The following is an 18916-nucleotide window of genomic DNA, read 5'->3' on the forward strand; positions in this document are numbered from 1 at the left end:
CACCAGGCCCAAGCTTGACTCAGCCTTCCATCCTTTATAAGGTAGGTAAAATGAGGACCCAGATTGTTGGGGGGGCAATAAGTTGACTTTGTAAATATACAAATAGAATGAGACTATTGCCTTATACACTGTAAGCTGCCCTGAGTCTTCGGAGAAGGGCGGGATATAAATGTAAGTTAAAAAAAAATAGTTTCTGTGCGATCAATGCAGGTGGATTAATGCAGGCTGTTTCTCCACCTTGGCAACGTTAAGATGGGTGGACTTCAACTCCCAGAATTCCTCAGCCAGCCATACTTGGAAGAAGCCAAGTAGGGTCAAAGGGAAAAAAAAGAAATGTTAGGATTGTAAACTAAACTAAGAAACTGGGGGATTTTAAAAAAAACACTCAGAATTCCACTTGAATCTTAACGGTATCTGACCCAAGGAAAACGTTAGTCATGTTCCATACATTTTCAGGAATGTATGAGCGGGTTTCTCCGTATCTCGAAACGAAACATAGGATGTGTGTGTCCCGTCCCCTCCTGCCCCGCTAAAAACTGCACATCAGGAAAAAAGGATAAATTGAGGCTACAACCCTATAAACACTTATTTAGGAATGCGTCTGAATTGATCCAGTGAAACTACCTTCCGAGTAGGCCTCTCTCTCTCTCTCTCTCTCTCCCTTCTACTTTCCTAATCTTCCAGTTGAATTCTGATTAGGAGGGAAATAAAAACACTGACGCAAATGCAGGATCGGGTGTCAGGTTTGTTTGCTTTGAAATGTTGCTTATGTTGCAAGAATTAAAAATCGAGGGAACCAACTCCACTCTCTATAGAACCATGTCTGGAAGCGTCATGCTTGTTAACCACCTCACCTGCAAACATTCTAAATAGTTGGGAGTCCAAAAAAAAAACAAACGGCCCGTTAACTTTGGTTAAGCTTCTCTATTCTGGTGAGCGGAATAATTCACCTGCAAATAAGCTAGCTAGCTTGCTTGCTTCCTTTACCCCTCCATCATTCCCTTCAAATAACCCTTCCTTCCTTCTTTCCTTTTCTACCTTCTTTGCTTCCTTCTTCATCCTTCCTTCCTTCCTTTTCTTCCTTCCTTCCTATACCCCTCCCTCACTCCCTTCAAATAACCCTACCTTCCTTTTCTCCCTTCCTTCCTTCTTCCTTTCTTTTCTTCCTTCCTTCCTTCTTCCTTCCTTCCTTTTCTTTCTCCCTTCCTTTTCTACCTTCCTTCCTTTCTTCCTTCTTCTTCCTTTCTTTTCTTCCTTCCTTTTCTTTCTTTCTTCCTTCCTTCCTTTTATTCTTTCCTTCCTTCTTTCCTTCTTCCTTCCTTTTTTCCTTCCTCCTTCTTCCTTCCTTCCTTTTCTTCCTTCCTTCCTATACCTCTCCCTCATTCCCTTCGATTAACTCTTCCTTCTTCCCTGTTCTTTTAAGCAAATCCCTCCCTCCCTCCCTTCTTTCCAACCTCCCCCCTCCCCCGCCCGCAGAAAGTTAATGTACAATTTATGTAACCAGCGTCTTTTGAACAAACAGATCAGACTAACGCCACCAAAAAACAAACAAACAACAACAACCCCAAACCCGATGCAACGTTATTTCCAGAATGGAAACTCCAGAAAGGAGCACCTTTAGAACAGGAGGACTGGAGAGCTTAAAACCCTTTCAAGATCAGAAGCGTTCAGCCAAGCCAAGGAGGGAGCCCTTCGCAAAGGAGCCGAGGCCATGCCATTCAACTTCCAAAAAGAGAGACAGAGGGAAAAAAAATGAGTGAGAGAGAGAGGGGGGGGAGTGTGTGTGTGTGTGAGAGAGAGAGAGAGGGAGAGAGAGAAAGAGAGACAGACAGACAGACAGAGGGAGGGAGAGAGAGAGAGAGAGAGAGAGAGAGAGGAGGGCTCCCCCCCACCCTACAAAGGTCCCGACCTTATCCCCAATCAGCTCTTTTTAAAGTCTCCATCAACATCCAACCCGCTTGGCACATTCCGTTCTTTTCTTGGGCAAAACGCCTCCCGTTTCTCCACACCAGATTTCAGCTCTGTATAGAAGACCACAGCGTCCTTGGCTGAAGAGGCAGCTTTTTGTGGCATTTCTGCCTTTAACCCCCCCACCCCCATCTTCTTCCCAGATGGCTATTCTGAAATCTGCCTCCCCTCTAATTCCTCAAGTTCTCCCTCCCTCCGTCTCTCTCCATTATTCTTTCTCTTTACATTTCTCTCTCTCTCTTTCTATCTCTACATTATCTCTCTCTTTCTTTCTCTTTCTCTCTCTACGTTATCTCTCTTTCTCTTTCTCTCTCTACGTTATCTCTCTTTCTCTTTCTCTATTGTTCTCTCTTGCTACATTTCTCTCTCTCTTTCTTTCTATCTCTACATTATCTCTCTCTCTCTCCATTACTCTCTCTCTTTACATTATCTCTCTCTCTTTCTATCTATCTCTACATTATATCTCTCTCTTTCTATCTCTACAATATCTTTCTCCCTCTTTCTCTCTCTCCATTATTCTCTCTCTCTCTACATTATCTCTCTCCTTCTCTCCATTACTCTTTACATTTCTCTCTCTCTCTCTTTCTCTCTCTCTTTACATTCTCTTGCTCTACACATTATCTCTCTCTCTCTCTGTCTCTCTCTCATTATCTCTCTCTCTCTCTCTCTGTGAGTGAGAAACAGTGCAGGAATGAGAGACAAAGCTTTCTTTTCTTTTCTTTCTCTCTCTCGTTATCTCTCTCTTTCTCTCTACGTTATCTCTCTTTCTCTTCTCTATTGTTCTCTCTTGCTACATTTCTCTCTCTCTATCTCTACATTATCTCTCTCTTTCTTTCTCTCTCTCTCTCTCCATTATCTCTCTTTCTCTTTCTCTCTACGTTATCTCTTTCTCTCTCTCCATTATTCTCTCTCTACATTATCTCTCTTTCTTTCTATCTCTACATTATCTCTCTCTCTCTCCATTACTCTCTCTTTACATTTCTCTCTCTCTCTATCTATCTCTACATTATATCTCTCTCTTTCTATCTCTACAATATCTTTCTCCCTCTTTCTCTCTCTCCATTATTCTCTCTCTCTCTCCATTATCTCTCTCCTTCTCTCCATTACTCTTTACATTTCTCTCTCTCTCTCTCTTTCTCTCTCTCTTTACATTCTCTCGCTCTACACATTATCTCTCTCTCTGTCTCTCTCTCTCTCTCTCATTATCTCTCTCTCTCTCTCTTTCTCTGTGAGTGAGAAACAGTGCAAGAATGAGAGACAAAGCTTTCTTTCTTTTCTTCTCCGCTCTTTTCAGAAAAATGGTGTGTGTGTGTGTGTTGCAATGCACACAGACACACAACAGCAACGGAGAAACCCCCCCTCCCTCCTCAGACTTGAGGGCTGCAGAAGAAGAGGGGAAGGGAGAGAAAAAAATAATCAGAAATGGGTACCTTTCCGGCAAGGATGAGGAGAGGAGGATGAAGGGTTCCTTGGTAGAAATGCGAATTCTTCCCCGGCTGAGGTAAGCGAGGAGGAACAGGGGTTTTGTCTGTGGTTGCGATGGATCACATCCCTGGGAGGCGGGGTGGGTGGGTTGAGGGAGGGTTCCAAGCTTTGCCCCCCTTTCTCCTTCTGCTACTCCCCGATTCGTCCTCCCCTCCTCGACTTGGCAAGGCACCGCTGCCCTGTTTCTTTGGGTGACCTTGAACGGCACAATCAACTCTGCTCGCTTGGCTAGCAGAGTTCTCTTCTGACAGGGAGCTGGTTCCTTGGTTACGGTGCTCGGTCAGGTATGCTCGAACTACCGCTCTGGGCTGGCTCCATGTGACTGAAGCCCTCAAAGCAGAGAGAGGTTGCTCTGAGGTGTGCTTATTTATTTATTATCACCCCCGCCTTTATTTGCGTGCCTAAGGCAGGACTAGAACTCACAGTCTCACAGAATTCTGGGATTCGAAGTCCACACACCTGGAGACGGTGTGCAATGCTTTTCTATTTTTCCGAGCACGATCATAGGGACTAGAGCCTTGCCTAATTCACAGAGGCAGCATGAAACCGGAGGGTCTAACAATGTTGAATTCCCAGCTCTACAACCACAATATGCCTCTGTAGCTCGGAAATGCCCAGTGCACACATGAAGAAACACACACAATTAAAAGTCTCTGACATTCCCAAACCTGTTGGATTTCTTGAGAAAATGCTATGGGGCTGTTTATATTTTCACCCTTTCTCTCACAGTCGGTGCTATTGTCGTAAGAGGCAGGACTACTTCTGCAGAAAGGGAAATTATAGATAATTTCTCCTGGATGCAAGAGAATTCATTTCACGTCATTTCGGACATTAATACAATTGAGCGTGTCCAGAAATATTTTACAAGAAGAGTCCTCCACTCCTCTGATCACAACAAAATACCTTATGCCAACCGACTTGAAATTCTGGATTTAGAAAATTCAGAACTACACTGCCTTCGGCATGACCTGAGCATAACTCATAAAATCGTTTGCTTCAGTGTCCTTCCTATCGAAGACTACTTCAGCTTCAACCACAACAATACATGAGCACACAATAGATTTAAACTTAAAGTGAACCGCTCCAATCTTGATTGTAGAAAATATGACTTCAGTAACAAAGTTGTTAATGCCTGGAATGCACTACCAGACTCCATGGTCTCATCCCAAAATCCCCAAAACTTTATCCAATGACTATCTACTGTTGACCTCACCCCATTCCTAAGAGGTCTGTAAGGGGCGTGCATAAGATCACCAGCTTGCCTACTGTCCCTGTCCTAATGTTCCCTTTAGTTGTATTCAATTTATGTGGTTATTTCATGCTTATACTTATTTATATTGTTGTGTTTGACAAAATAAATAAAAAAAATTAAAAAATTAGCATAGATGGGGATAGATGGGGAACTCATCAAATTTGCAGATGACACCAAGCTGGCAGGAATAGCCAACACTCCAGAAGATAGGCTCAAGATACAGAAGGATCTTGACAGACTTGAACATTGGGCGCTATCTAACAAAATGAAATTCAACAGTGAAAAAAGTAAGGTTCTACATTTAGGCAAAAAAACCAAAATGCACAGGTACCGTATATGTGGTACCTTGCTCAATAGTAGTACCTGTGAGAGGGATCTTGTAGTCCTAGTGGACAACCATTTAGGTATGAGCCAGCCGTGTGCAGCAGCTGCCAAAAAAGCCAACACAGGCTGGGCTGTATAAACAGAGGGATAGAATCAAGATCACGTGAAGTGTTAATACCACTTTATAAGGCCTTGGTAAGGCCACACTTGGAATATTGCATCCAGTTTTGGTCGCCACGATGTAAAAAAGATGTGGAGACTCTAGAAAGAGTGCAGAGAAGAGCAACCAAGATGATTAGGGGACTGGAGGCTAAAACATATGAAGAACGGTTGCAGGAACTGGGTATGTCTAGTTTAATGAAAAGAAGGACCAGGGGAGACAGGATAGCAGTCTTCTGATATTTGAGGGGCTGCCACAGAGAGGAGGGGGTCAAGCTATTTTCCAAGGCAGCCGAAGGCCAGACAAGGAATAATCGATGGAAACTGAACAAGAAGAGATTCAACCTGGAAATAAAGAGAAATTTTCTGACAGTGAGAACAATCAACCCGTGGAACAGAAGTTGCCTTCAGAAGTTGTGGGAGCTTCATCCCTGGAAGCTTTCAAGAAGAGATGGACTGCCATTTGTCAGAAATGGTTTGGGTCTCCTGCTTGGGCAGGGGGGTTGGACTAGATGACCTACAAGATCCCTTCCATCTATCTAAGATGGAGCCACTCCAGAGATACATACCGGTATTACCAGACTACCGCAAATAAGCTGCAAATCCACCAAACCAACACTAGAGGGCCACAAGCACACGGAAAAGTGAACCCTGTGCTGCCATCTAGAGATCATACACATTTTTGCAACTCGTATTTTTTGTTTGTGTGTTCCTAACAATCGCACGGCGGGCATGTGCTCCAGATACACCAAATCTTTCTTGACTCTGCCTGATTTCTTAGGATTAGGTGGTTTTTTCCCCCCCCAAGATCAAGGGATCTATTCTGAGAACATAACTATGTCTTCCCTGGGGAGATCATTGGTGCCCTTGCCATCTGCACGAACACCTAATTATGGTTTCCTCTGGAGGGTTTTAAATGCTGACGTGTCAAAAGCTGGGACACGTTTCTCAGTAAACAGGGATCATACAGTAGTTCACCCTTGCTAAGCTAGTTTGAGGACGAAGCAGAGAAAAGCAGGTATCTTAGGCTGCAAATATCAGTTGTTTCAAAAGATTTCAACAGATCCAAGAGATTTATGTATGTAAATCCAAACAGATTTACATAGAATCCTAGGGCTGGGAAGAGGCGGGACCTCGGAGGTCTTCTAGTCCAACTCCCAGCTTAAGGTAGGAGACCTTTTACAGATAGTCCTTGATTTACGACAATTTGTTTAGTGACTGTTCGAGCTTACAATGGCACTGAAAAAAGTGACTTCTGACTGGTTTTTCACACTTATAACCGTCGCAACCTCCTCGTGCCCACCATGTCTGACGCTAAGCGAGGCAGTGATTGAGTTTTGCCCCATTTTGCAACTTTTCTTTTCACCGTTAAATGAATCAGTGCAGTTGTTGAGTGAACCTGGCTTCTCCATTGACTCTTGCTCATCAAAAGATCGCATGACTCTGGGATACCGCAACCGTCATAAAAGTGAATCAGGTGCCAAGCATCTGAATTTTGATCACGTGACCTGGGGATGCTGCAACAGTCATAACTATGAAAAAAACGGTCATGGGTCACTTTCTTCAGTGCTGTTGTACCTTCAAACAGTCACTAAATGAACTGTTGTAAGTCGAGACTTACCTGTATTGAGGGGTGAATCACTTTCCCAACAGCTATCAACTATTATTTCCAAGACTTCCATTTAGTTTTAACAGAGTTGGAAGGGACCTTGTAGGTCATCTAGTCCAACCCGCTGCCCAAGCAGGAGACCCTACACCATTTCTGACAGATGGCAGTCCAGTCTCTTCTTGAAAGCTTCCAGTGATGAAGCTCCCACAACTTCTGAAAGCAACTTCTGTTCCATGGGTTGATTGTTCTCACTGTCAGAAAATTTCTCCTTATTTCCAAGTTGAATCTCTCCTTGTTCAGTTTCCACCCATTATTCATTGTCTGGCCTTCGGGTGTTTTGGAGAATAGTTTGACCCCCTCCCCTCTGTGGCAGCCCCTCAAATTTTGGAATACTTGCTATCATGTCTCCACTGGTCCTTCTCTTTACTAGACTAGCCATGCCCAGTTCCTGCAACCATTCATCGTAACCATCCAGTCCCCTAATCCTCTTGGTTGCTGTTCTCTGCACTCTTTCTAGAGTTTCACCACCAGCCAAATATTTTATTCTAATACCCATAGGTTCCGGTCACGCCACAAAATATCATCCGTTTTTGCTTTCAGGATGTTATTTCAACATGGTTTGTTAGCTAGGCCCCCAACTTCCATTTTTTAAAATATTTATCAAGCACCAAGCACGCAAAAGCAAAACACAATATTTCAAAACAATGTCATAGCATTACAGCCTCTTATAACAATACTGCAACAAACTTTCTTGAACCATACTTATTCTTCCTTTTAGCTTGCTACATTTTTTGTTTCTCTTTTGGGGTTTTGATACTTGTCAAACCAATTTTTAAGAACTGCAGTAAACATTTGGAAAAAAAACCCACAAAACAATTAGCCTCTCTCCCCACCTATGCATCTGTCAAATCTCCTGTATTTTTAACAGGCTGGCATTATTCAACAGATCTCTTTTTTTCCATAACAAGGAAAGCAATCAATGAGAGAAAATCCACACTTGCAGGAATGTCTATTTTGAGTTTCCAGGAAACGAATCCCTATTAATAAAACAGCTGAATATTTCAAATAAATCCCAAACCCCCAAAGTTTGGGAGGCGATGCTTTATCGGCAGGAGATCTTAAAACCTTTGCAATTTTAAAAACGTCGATTATTTTTGCAGTGGGAGCTGTCTATGGAAAGATTCCTGCCCAAGTTTAATTTCTCCCTTAGCCAGTGCATTCATGCCAAGGAGAACTGCACAAGTTGGATGCCTGCGGTCCAGGAAAAATAAAAAATTAAAATGAAGCTGCAATCTTTTCTCGGATTAATACATTCGAACTCTTGGACCCAGGGCCAAAAATCTTTTAAAAATAGCCCACAAGGCTGCAAGGTGCAAAATTAAAGACTATAATGCAAGAATCAAACCAGATCAGCATGAATAGATAAGGACCTAGTACCCGTATTGCTAAGATTTTGAGTATATTAGACATGCATAATCGTAAATATAATCAATATTAATACTTTACCCATATTAATAAGATGCAGAGGGAAAATGCCACGCCCCCGCGGGCAGCAGAGGCTCCTCTCCCTCCCCACCCTCGCCGGTCAAAATAAGCACCTCTGGTATAGGTGTCTCTCCAAGTGCCTGTCTCTCACCTCGCCCCGCCTGGCCCGGAAACTCCGCTCTTCCAGCCCTGAGGAGGAAGCCGAGAGCTCTATTTCTCTCCCCCGCCTCGCCTCCTCTTTCCCCGCGAGAGGAAAAGACAAATCGACTCGCAGGCGGCGGGAGGAGCCTGTCAGGCACTTTGCGTAGCCACCTTCCTTTGAAACAGCGGCGCGCCCTTTCGTTGGGCCCTGAGGCGGGGGCGGGGGAAAGCGAAGCTGCCGTACAACATGGCGGCGCTCTGGCGAGGGCGTTTCCGGGTTGAGCCTTGGCTCCGCTGTACGGCGAGGGCTCTTTCAGCAGGTAGAATGACGCGGGGCCCCCCCATGCAAAATTGGGGTGGGCTGGGGAGGGGGCTTTTTGGGGGGGGCGGAAGAGGGAGGGATGGGGTCCCTCTTTTCCAGCAGAGTTAGCAGAAGAAGGCACCTGTGCTTGCACAGGCAGATGTCCAACAGGTCGAGCTTTGCCTGGCAAGGGCTGCACCTGTTGCATTTCTGCCCTCTGCAGCCTCATTTTTTTCCCCCTTTCTGGAGAAAAGTTGGACCAAAGGAGCAAGAAACCAGTTTGCTTTGATGGAAATTTGCTTCTCCCCCCCCCCCCGCCATCCCTCCCACCCCTTGCATTGCAAAGGAAGGAGCCCATAAAATCGAAGTGGGGTGGATTCTTGGGGTAGCCCTTGGGGCACATTGGGGAGTGCGGGAATAAGAAGCCAGCAGGCCTGGCATGTGGGAGATGGGCATTGCAGCCCCTGTTGCAAAAAAAAAAAAAAAAGCTGCATGCTCAGCCCTCTCTTCCTCTGCCTTGGGGGTTTTGTTGGTTTGTTTTGTTGGCTTAAACAGTTGCCAAAACTTTCCCAAAACTTTCCTCCATCCCCCTGAGGCTATGAAGTACTGGCTTCAGGGAAAAAGACAGACTGGCAGCCAGGGAGGCAACGGGGGTTTCACGCACCTTGTGCAGTTCCAGTTAACTTGCAAGATTCGTTTTTTCTCGCCGGGTACATGTCTACATCCAAACTGGACTCTGTTGTTTCTCGGTGTCGTATGATGTATGTGGGCAAATGCATAATTTTGTATATATATTTTTTTATTTTGCCATGTTTATGAAGCGTATATTGGAGGGGGTGACCCTTTGAGAGCTGTATGCAGCGAAATATTTTAATGTATGCCAATTAGTATACATGCCAACTGACAATAACGTTATTCTATTCCTATTCCTATTTCAATGCTATTCTATTCTATTCCATTCCATTTCATTCTCTATTCTATTCTAATCTCTATTCTCTATTCTATTCTATTCTTTTCTCTATTCTATTTTCTATTCGCTATTCTATTCGCTATTCTATTCTACTCTATTCTACATTCAAAAATAATTGAAAAAATAATTGCTACCAACTTGCCTTCCATTGAGGACCTGCATACTGCACGAATCAAGAAGAGGGCCGTGAAAATATTTGCAGATCCCTCGCATCCTGGACATAAACTGTTTCAACTCCTACCCTCAAAACGACGCTATAGAGCACTGCACACCAGAACAACTAGACACAAGAACAGTTTTTTCCCGAAGGCCATCACTCTGCTAAACAAATAATTCCCTCAACACTGTCAGACTATTTACTGAATCTGCACTACTATTAATCGTTTCATAGTTCCCATCACCAATCTCTTTCCACTTATGACTGTATGACTATAACTTGTTGCTGGCAATCCTTATGATTTATATTGATATATTGATCATCAATTGTGTTGTAAATGTTGTACCTTGATGAACGTATCTTTTCTTTTATGTACACTGAGAGCATATGCACCAAGACAAATTCCTTGTGTGTCCAATCACACTTGGCCAATAAAAAATTCTATTCTATTCTATTCTATTCTACTCTACTCTATTCCTATTCCTATTAAAAGAATTAAAAAACACATAGAAAGCATAGAATCATAGGGTTGGAAGGCACCTTGGAGGCCATCTAGCCCAACCCCCTGCTCAAGCAGGAAACCCTATACCATTTCAGACAAATCGTTGTCCAATCTTTTCTGTCCAGTGTTGGAGCATTCCCAACTTCTGGAGGCAAGTTGTTCCACTGATTAATTGTTCTAACTGTCAGGAAATTTCTCCTTAGTTCTAAGTTGCTTCTCTCCTTGATTAGTTTCCACCCATTGCTTCTTGTTGTCAGACCTTTCAAATAGCTTGAGGTATTGGAACACTGCTATCATGTCACTGCCTGTCCTCCTTTTCATCAAACTAGACATACCGAGTTCCTGCAACCGTTCTTCATATGTTTTAGCCTTCAGTCCCCTCATCATTTCTGTTGCTCTTCTCTGCACTCTTTCTAGAGTCTCAACATCTTTTTTACATCATGGTGACCAAAACTGGATGCGATATTCCAAGGGTGTACTTGAAAAAACCCCTCAGAATCACTTAGATAGCGAGATGGGTGGTGTACAAATCGAATGCACAAATGCATAGAATAAAACGGGCGGCAGCTTTCTTGAGGGTGCCGTGCCATAACCAAAAAGCCTCTTAACAGTTCCTGCCAAATTGCCGTGATGTTTAATCAGGAAGAGAAGTGAGTCCGTTAATGAGTGGTTGCTACATTAACACAGTTTTAATAATTACTGAATCTGAAAGCAAATATATATAATTTCAAGCATGTTCACTCGCTCGGCTTTTCGGGACTTTTATCAGTTTGGTTGGTCCCTCCTGTTTCTTTAACTCAACCTTGCCCAGCCAGACAGTTACAAGGCCTCCTAACTATGGATCTACACCGCTAGCGCACAGGGCCAAAATTGATTGTGGACAGAATCTACTCCGAGCAGGGTGGGATGTGCTTCTAACTCCGTGGTAGCGAACCTTTTACCCACCGAGTGCCGACCAGATATGCGCTTTGAGTGTGCCAGTGCTCTCCGTGCTAACATGTGACACCCCTGTTTGCTGCGTACGCAACTGGACCATCTGCGCAATGCGGACAGCATGCACACAGGCCGCCATGCGCTGCGCAAAAAAGCACACCATCTGCGCATGCGCACTGTTTTTGCACGTGCAATGCACAGATGCGATTGCTGTCCATGCATGCGCTGCGCACAAGTACTGTCATGCGTTTGCACCTGAGAGTACTTGTGTGCAGCGCATGCCTGCGCATGAGAGCTCCAAAGACCAGCTGGGTTCTCTGAATTGCGTGCATGCGCACTGGAGGCCAGAATATCAGCTTGCGCAGCTGCAAGTGAATTGGGCGACAACTCGTGTGCCTGGAAGGATGGCTCTGCGTGCCACCTCGGGCTCATGTGCTATAGGTTCGCCATCATGGTTCCCCAACCTCCCAGGTCCGTGGCATGCCAGAAACCAGTCCATGCAAACAAGCCAAGTCCCATCCGTGGGATGCAGATAGCACGAAAAACCACGTCTTCCTCTGGTCCCCAGAAAAAACTTCCTCCACGGAACCTGGTTCCCAAAAATATGGGGGGGCCACTGCTGTAGATCAACCCTTCTGGCCTTAAATCGTGCTTCCTGTCAACCGATTTATGTGGGATCTGGAACCCCCGAAACTTCAGCGAGATTCCTTACCTTTTTCTCTCCTGGTTGAAGAATGCAGTGGGGAAAGGACAGGTTTCTAGTTCTCAGCAGGACACTGTCAAGGGCTGCGACGGCACCGAAACTCTTCCCTTGTTGATTTCTCAGTTTGTTGAGCAAGTCGGGCAGCTGTCCAGAAATACTATGATGGCGACAAATGGGAGGAACTGGATGGTCTCCAACCTTGAGCCTGGAATGCAGGCAATGCAGAGGCCCAATTTTAGTTAATAGTTGAGATGATATAGCTCGGACACCAGAATGGGAACCTCATATCTATATATATAAAAGCGAAATACCACTCACGCATCATCACAAAATCTCCAGAACCGTAAAACCTACAAACTGGAAATTTGGCACGTATGTTCCTCTTGGCTTCTAGGTGTTTGGTAAGAAAGGATGTTTTGAAATGACCAACCGATCATTAGTATTTCGTATATTATTATTAACACGCTCTGATGCTAAGGAGTTAGACGTTCTACTCCCCACCCACCTACCTGAAAAGAACTCTGTTCCAACTGCCACTTGGGCGTGGGCATGGCCAGCGCGTAACTCATCTGGCCTGCGGGCTGGGAGTTTTGACATTCTACTCCCCACCTGAAAGGGAGAGAAGGGAACAAGATAGGAGTGGCCTCTGTGGGGCAAGCCTGAGGGAGAGAAGGGGAGAGGAGAGGATTAATGGGGCCAGCCTGAGAGAGAGAAGGGGGCAAGATAGGAGAGGCCTCTGTGGGGCAAGCCCGATGGAGAGAAGAGGATAAGATAGGAGAGGCCTCTGTGGGGCAAGCCTGAGGGAGAGAAGAGGATAAGATAGGAGAGGCCTCTGTGGGGCAAGCCTGAGGGAGAGAAGGGGAGAGGAGAGGCTGATCGTAACTACTCATTAATTTTCAAGCTGTAAGGGTCGATTTATCAAGCCCGATTACATATTTTGTAGTGGAGCATGAGTATCCAGCTAGTTTATAAATACATGACTAAGATGGGACTAGAACTCAGAGTTTTCTGGTTTCTAGCCTGGTGTCTTAACCATATGATTTATATTGATATTGATTGTTTCCTGATTGCTTATTTGTAGCCTATGACTATCATTAAGTGTTGTATCATTAAGTGTTAAATTTGTACCCGATGACCATCATTAAGTGTAGTACCTTGATGAAGGTATCTTTTCTTTTATGTACACTGAGAGCATATGCACCAAAGACAAATTCCTTGTGTGTCCAATCACACTTGGCCAATAAAAATTCTACTTGCTGGTCCATGTGGGAGGATGAGCAAGGGCAAGCTACAGAAATAAGTACTGGTAGTCCTTGGACCACAATTGAGCCCAAAATTTCTGTCGCTAAGCGAGACATTTGTTACGTGCATGTTGCCCCATTTTATGACCTTCCTTGCCCTAGCTGTTAAGTGAATCGCCGCAGTTGTTAAGTTAGTAACGCGGTTGCTAAGTGAACTGGGCTTCCCCATCAACTGTGAGGATTTTAAGAAGAGTTTGGAAGAGTCATTTGTCGGCGGTGGTATAGGTTTCCTGCTTGGGCAGGGGGTTGGGCTAGATGGCCTCCGAGGTGCCTTCCAACCCTATGATTCTATTCTTCCTTTTTTTTTTTTTATAAATTAAAAAATGGATATTTCTTACATTTAAGTTATTTTTTCATGGACTGAATATAATTCCCCAAAACATTTTTTCTTCATGCGACTTTTTTCAATCCTGCTGTATTTATTTTATTTGAAAATAAAATCGAGCGATAGTTCGATATATACAGTATGGACTCCTGCTTAAGCAGGGGGTTGGACTAGAAGACCTCCAAGGTCCCTTCCAACTCTGTTATAGTGTTACCGTTACCTTTGATAAGTTTGTCCAAATAATTCCGGACTATTTAATAACCACTGGGTTTCCTGAGTTTTCCTGGGTTGGTGGTTTTGTAACTTCTTCTGGTTTCTCTATCCATTCTTGCTGGCTACATTTATTTATTTATTTATTTTGTCACAACAGTATATATAAGCATAAGCATGAAATAACTATACGATATATAAGCATATATATAATAACTATATGAAATTGGATACAATCAAAGGGAACATTAGGACAGGAACGGTAGGCACGCTGGTGCTCTTATGCACGCCCCTTACAGACCTCTTAGGAATGGGGTGAGGACAATAGTAGATAGTTTTTGGTTAAAGCTTTGGGGATTTTGGGAAGAGACCACAGAGTCTGGTAGTGCATTCCAGGCATTAACAACTCTGTTACTGAAGTCATATTTTCTGCAATCAAGATTGGAGCGGTTGACATTAAGCTTAAATCTATTGTGTGCTCGTGTATTGTTGCAGTTGAAGCTGAAGTAGTCTTCAACAGGAAGGACATTGTAACAGATGAGTCTATAAGTTAAACTCAGGTCGTGTCCAAGGCGGCGTAGTTCTAAATTTTCTAAACCCAGGATTTCAAGTCTGGTGGCGTAAGGTATTTTGTTGTAATCAGAGGAGTGGAAAACTCTTCTTGTAAAATATTTCTGGACACGTTCAATTGTATTAATGTCCGAAATGTGATATGGTTCCAGACATGCTATGATGTTTTTTATGATGTTTTTTTGCTCTTGCAACAGAATTGCCATTCATAAACTGAAACAATAAAATATTAGTGCGACTTATCTCTCTTCCCCCATTTGTTCGGCCTGATGTTTTTATTTAGATATCCCAAAAGGAAGAAGAGCGAAGGGTTTTTTGGCGGACTTCCACCCCTTCAGAGATGAAAATGAAAATTGTTTGTGATCAGAACTGTTAGTGCAAAACAGTTAAAAAGTGAAATAGGTCTTTCTGAAGATGTGGGGCATTTTAAAGGGTGGAAGATAGCTGTGACTGCCACATTAAAGGCAAAGAATTTAGGAAAACTCTAAAAGTTAAATATGATTTAATTCACACTGATGGCTGGGGATTTTTTTTTTTAGCTATAATCACATTTTTCTTTGTGTGTGTGTGTGTGTGTGTAAATATTTTAAAGCTCTTCCCCACTTTTTATTTGTGTGTGTGTGTCTGAGTGTGGAGAGAGAGAGAGAGAGAGAGAGGGAGAGGTTTTAAAGCTCTTCCCCAGTTTTTATTTGTGTGTGTGTCTGGTGTGGATAGCTAGCTAGCTAGCTGATATATAGATAGATAGATGAGATATGAGATTTGCTCCCAGAAGCATGAAGCTAAAGCCTGAAGATGACGAATGAGACTTCGTCGAAACGTCGCCAAGACACTTCCAATTTTACACGGGAGAAAACCCGAACAACCAAAGACCTACCTAGATGATATATATATATGTAGATAGATGTAGATAGATGATAGATAGATAGATAGATAGATAGATAGATAGATAGATAGATAGATAGATAGATAGATAGATAAAAGAGAGAGAGAGAGAAAGAGAGGTTTTAAAGCTCTTCCCCAGTTTTTCTTTGTGTGTGTGTGTGTCTGTGGATAGATAGGTAGATAGATAGATAGATAGATAGATAGATAGATAGATAGATAGATAGATAGATAGATAGATAGATAGATAGATAGATAGATAGATGATATGTATACATATAGATTGATAGATGATAGATAGATAGATAGATAGATAGATAGATAGATAAACAGATATTTTATTTTATATTTTATATTTTATATATTTTATTTATTTATTTGTCAAACATATAAGGTAACAGGTAAAAGTACAAACATAATTTGTATACATGAAAAGAGTAAGTAAAAAAGGAATATTAGGACAGGGACGGTAGGCACGCAGGTGCTCTTATGCACGCCCCCTTACAGACCTCTTAGGAATGGGGTGAGATCAACAGTAGACTGTCTAAGGTTAAAGTTTTGGGGGTTTGTGGGAGAAACCACAGAGTCAGGTAGGGCATTCCAGGCATTGACCACTCTGTTGCTGAAGTCATATTTTCTGCCATCGAGTTTGGAGCGGTTTACCTTGAGTTTGTATCTATTATTTGCTCGTGTATTGTTGTGGTTGAAGCTGAAGTAGTCATTGACAGGTAGGACATTGTGGTAGGTAATTTTATGTACTATGCTTAGGTCAGATTGAAGTCTGCGTAATTCTAAGTTGTCTAAGCCCAAAATTTTGAAGTCTGGTGGCATAAGGTATTTTATTGCGAGCAGAGGAGTGGAGGACTCTTCTCGTGAAATATCTCTGGACTCTCTTGATTGTATTTATGTCCAATATGCAGTGCGGGTTCCAGACAGATAAGCTGTATTCGAGAATTGGTCTAGCAAAGGTTTTGTATGCTCTAGTTAGCAGTACAATATTACCAGAGAAGAAGCTACGCAAGATTAGGTTAACAAAGTGCCTTTTTGGCAATGTTGTTACAGTGGCCTCTGGCACTTAGATCTTTAGAGATTAGTACTCCAAGGTCCTTGACAGAGTGAGGGATGTCTACAAGTTCATGTCCATCTAGCTTGTATTTTATATTCTGATTATTTTTTTTTGTCAGTGTGCAGGACAGAACATTTGTTGGTTGAGATTTGAAGTTGCCACTTGTTAGATCAAACTGACACGTAGTCAAGGTCTTTTTGAAGGGTAGTTGCATTGTCTGTCGTGTTGAATAGTTTAACATCGTCAGCGAAGAGAACACAGCTGCTTTTAATATGATCACAAAGGTCATTTATGTAAAGTATGAAGAGTGTTGGACCTAAAACACTGCCTTGGGAAACACCACTATTAACAGGTACAGGATTTGATAGAGAGATAGATAGATGATAGATAGATAGATAGATAGATAGATAGATAGATAGATAGATAGATAGATGAGAGATAGATAGATAGATAGATAGATAGATAGATAGATAGATAGATGAGAGAGATGAGAGATAGATAGATAGATAGATGAGAGATAGATAGATAGATAGATAGATAGATAGATAGATAGATAGATAGATAGATAGATAGATAGTTCTGCGCATGCGCAAGATGGCGCACCGGTGAAGAGTCGGCTCCGGCGTTTGAGGGACCTCCGAGGCTTGGCAAATGACGAAACCGCCGCCCAGCTGCCTGCTGCCCCCGGCCTGGACTATTATCTGATCGGCAGCCGTGAGAGGGGTTTTCGGACTTTTCTGAGTCCACGGCTGCTGAGAATGGGGCCGGGTAAGCAGTCAGCGAAGTTCCGGCGGCCATGTTTGTTTTCGGGCCTGGGAGTGGGGCGAGTGGGGCGATGATTCGGCGTTTTTTTCGGCCGTTTCTGGCCGGTTTTCCAGCTAATTCTCAGTTGGCTCCTGCAATTGGCGATAAGTCTCGGCTTGGTATGGTCGACCTCCCTCCGGATTACCATATCGCGTTATAGCACGTCGTCCTGGCTGCGCTGGGCCGCTTGGGTTTTGGATTTTTTAACCCGGTCTGGACAATGGCAACAGCGTTTGTGACGTTCCATCTTTCTTCGGCCATGGCGCTTGTGGCTTTCCCTTGCTGCCAGTTGATGATCTTGGCGTCCTTTCTATCCTCCAGCCTCTCGGAGAGGTTCAACCTGTGGGATAGGTTTGGCCCCTCGGAAGGAGAGGTTTGGAGAGTCCGGGCCTCCGAACCGGGTGAGGATGCACTAGGGGGTGCTGGAGTTGAAGGGACCCCTGGATGGTGTGTTCGATCCTGGCTTGGAGGTGGTGGTTGGAGGACAGCGGGAAGGCGTTGGAGGTGTGGTGGACTTATCAGCCTGGAGACCCTCTTTGGACAGTTTAACATCTGCTACGCCTCTTCTGGCCTTGTTGGCATTCTTGGCCTGTGTGGGCCCTTTTGGGGCCTTGGAAGACGCAGGAGATGCAACAGAGGCCGACATCGCTTATGAAGGAACATCCCCCTCCCCCTCTTCTTACACCAGGATGTTTGATTTTAGACCTCCGACAGACTACCATCTGGACTGTTTTGCGGTTTCTATTCTTGTCTATCCTTATTAGGATTATCAGCATTCTGGTTTATTTATTTATTCATGTCATCATTTTAGGCCTGTTTTTATCTAGGACCAATACCATCAGATACCAGCATTAACTTTACCATCATTCTTGCCTTTCGGAGTTGGACCCCCTTTCGCCGGTCCTATCTTCTATTACGACGCGCTACTCTTCTTATGAACTCTTGCAACTGCGAGGTGCCCCCGCCTCGCAGATATGGCCCTCCGCACTACCGAGGGCCGGCCTCTATGACGGGTTTTGGGACCCACAGAGGTGGCATGCGAAAAAAAAGAACCTGTGGGGTTTTTTAAATAGGGAATTTTTAAGGGTTGGGAGGGTAAGGTCGGGTAATGGGGGTAGCCCGTCGGGGGGGGGTTCAAAGGGGGGGAGGGTATTGCCAGTCCCAGTGCATGCTCACGGCACCATTTTACCGGGTCCGAAGACAGGGGGGGAGGGGGATGATCAGAGCGGAGTGTGTTATTCCATCTGTACGGTGAGTGGGAGAGGCAGATATGGCGGAGGCAAGGGGTCGTATCGTTCTCTGGGAGCACGTGCTCGATGTTTTAAAGCGATCACGTGCTCCGGCCCCTTAGTCCTTACTCGTTCCCCGGATGGTCAGGATCCTCAGAGCTTGGGTCTTAGGTTGATGCTGTGCAATGCCCGCTCCGTGGTTAATAAGGCTCCCTTGATTCATGATCTTATCCAGAGGGAGTCCGCGGACTTTACGGGCATTACGGAGACCTGGTTGGGCACAGAGGGGGGTGTTCCCCTGGTTGAGTTGTGCCCACCAGGTTTCCGTGCATTTCATCAGCCGAGGGCCCAAGGTAGGGGTGGGGGGGTGGCGGTTGTGATTAAGGAAAGCCTAGAGCCGAGGGAGTCCACTGTGTCTCAGATAGCTGGTTGTGAATCCCTCCTTGTGAAGTGGGGCCATAGGAATCAGATGGGTCTGTTGATCACGTACCTGGCTCCTTGCTGCGTGACTACAGCCCTACCTGAGCTGCTGGAGATGCTTGC

The 18916-nt window shown here is 44.2% G+C and overlaps 2 protein-coding genes across 7 annotated transcripts in view; one reads left to right on the top strand and one right to left on the bottom strand.

The window, feature by feature from the left end:
• COMT (catechol-O-methyltransferase) overlaps positions 1–12146 on the bottom strand; it is a 33446-nt gene extending 21300 nt beyond the window's left edge. Inside the window, exon 1 of one of the 4 annotated variants that reach the window (XM_058158671.1) lies at positions 11999–12146. The gene's annotated coding sequence lies outside the window, so the exon portion shown is untranslated. Of the gene's footprint in view, positions 1–1909; positions 1932–3398; positions 3546–8303; positions 8404–11998 lie in introns of those variants that run through there. The other 3 variants (XM_058158673.1, XM_058158672.1, XM_058158674.1) reach the window with 3 other exon arrangements.
• Positions 3025–18916, top strand: part of TXNRD2 (thioredoxin reductase 2) — a 58405-nt gene continuing 42513 nt past the window's right edge. Inside the window, exon 1 of one of the 3 annotated variants that reach the window (XM_058158666.1) lies at positions 3025–3469. Coding sequence is in view for 1 of the 3 variants with exons in the window: in XM_058158665.1 (XP_058014648.1) it covers positions 8671–8743 (73 nt within the window). In the remaining 2 variants the exon portion in view is untranslated. Of the gene's footprint in view, positions 3470–8626; positions 8744–15899; positions 16003–18916 lie in introns of those variants that run through there. The other 2 variants (XM_058158665.1, XM_058158667.1) reach the window with 2 other exon arrangements.

Source organism: Ahaetulla prasina, chromosome 15 (genome assembly GCF_028640845.1).
Source record: "Ahaetulla prasina isolate Xishuangbanna chromosome 15, ASM2864084v1, whole genome shotgun sequence".
In the NCBI taxonomy this organism is placed as follows: domain Eukaryota; kingdom Metazoa; phylum Chordata; class Lepidosauria; order Squamata; family Colubridae; genus Ahaetulla; species Ahaetulla prasina.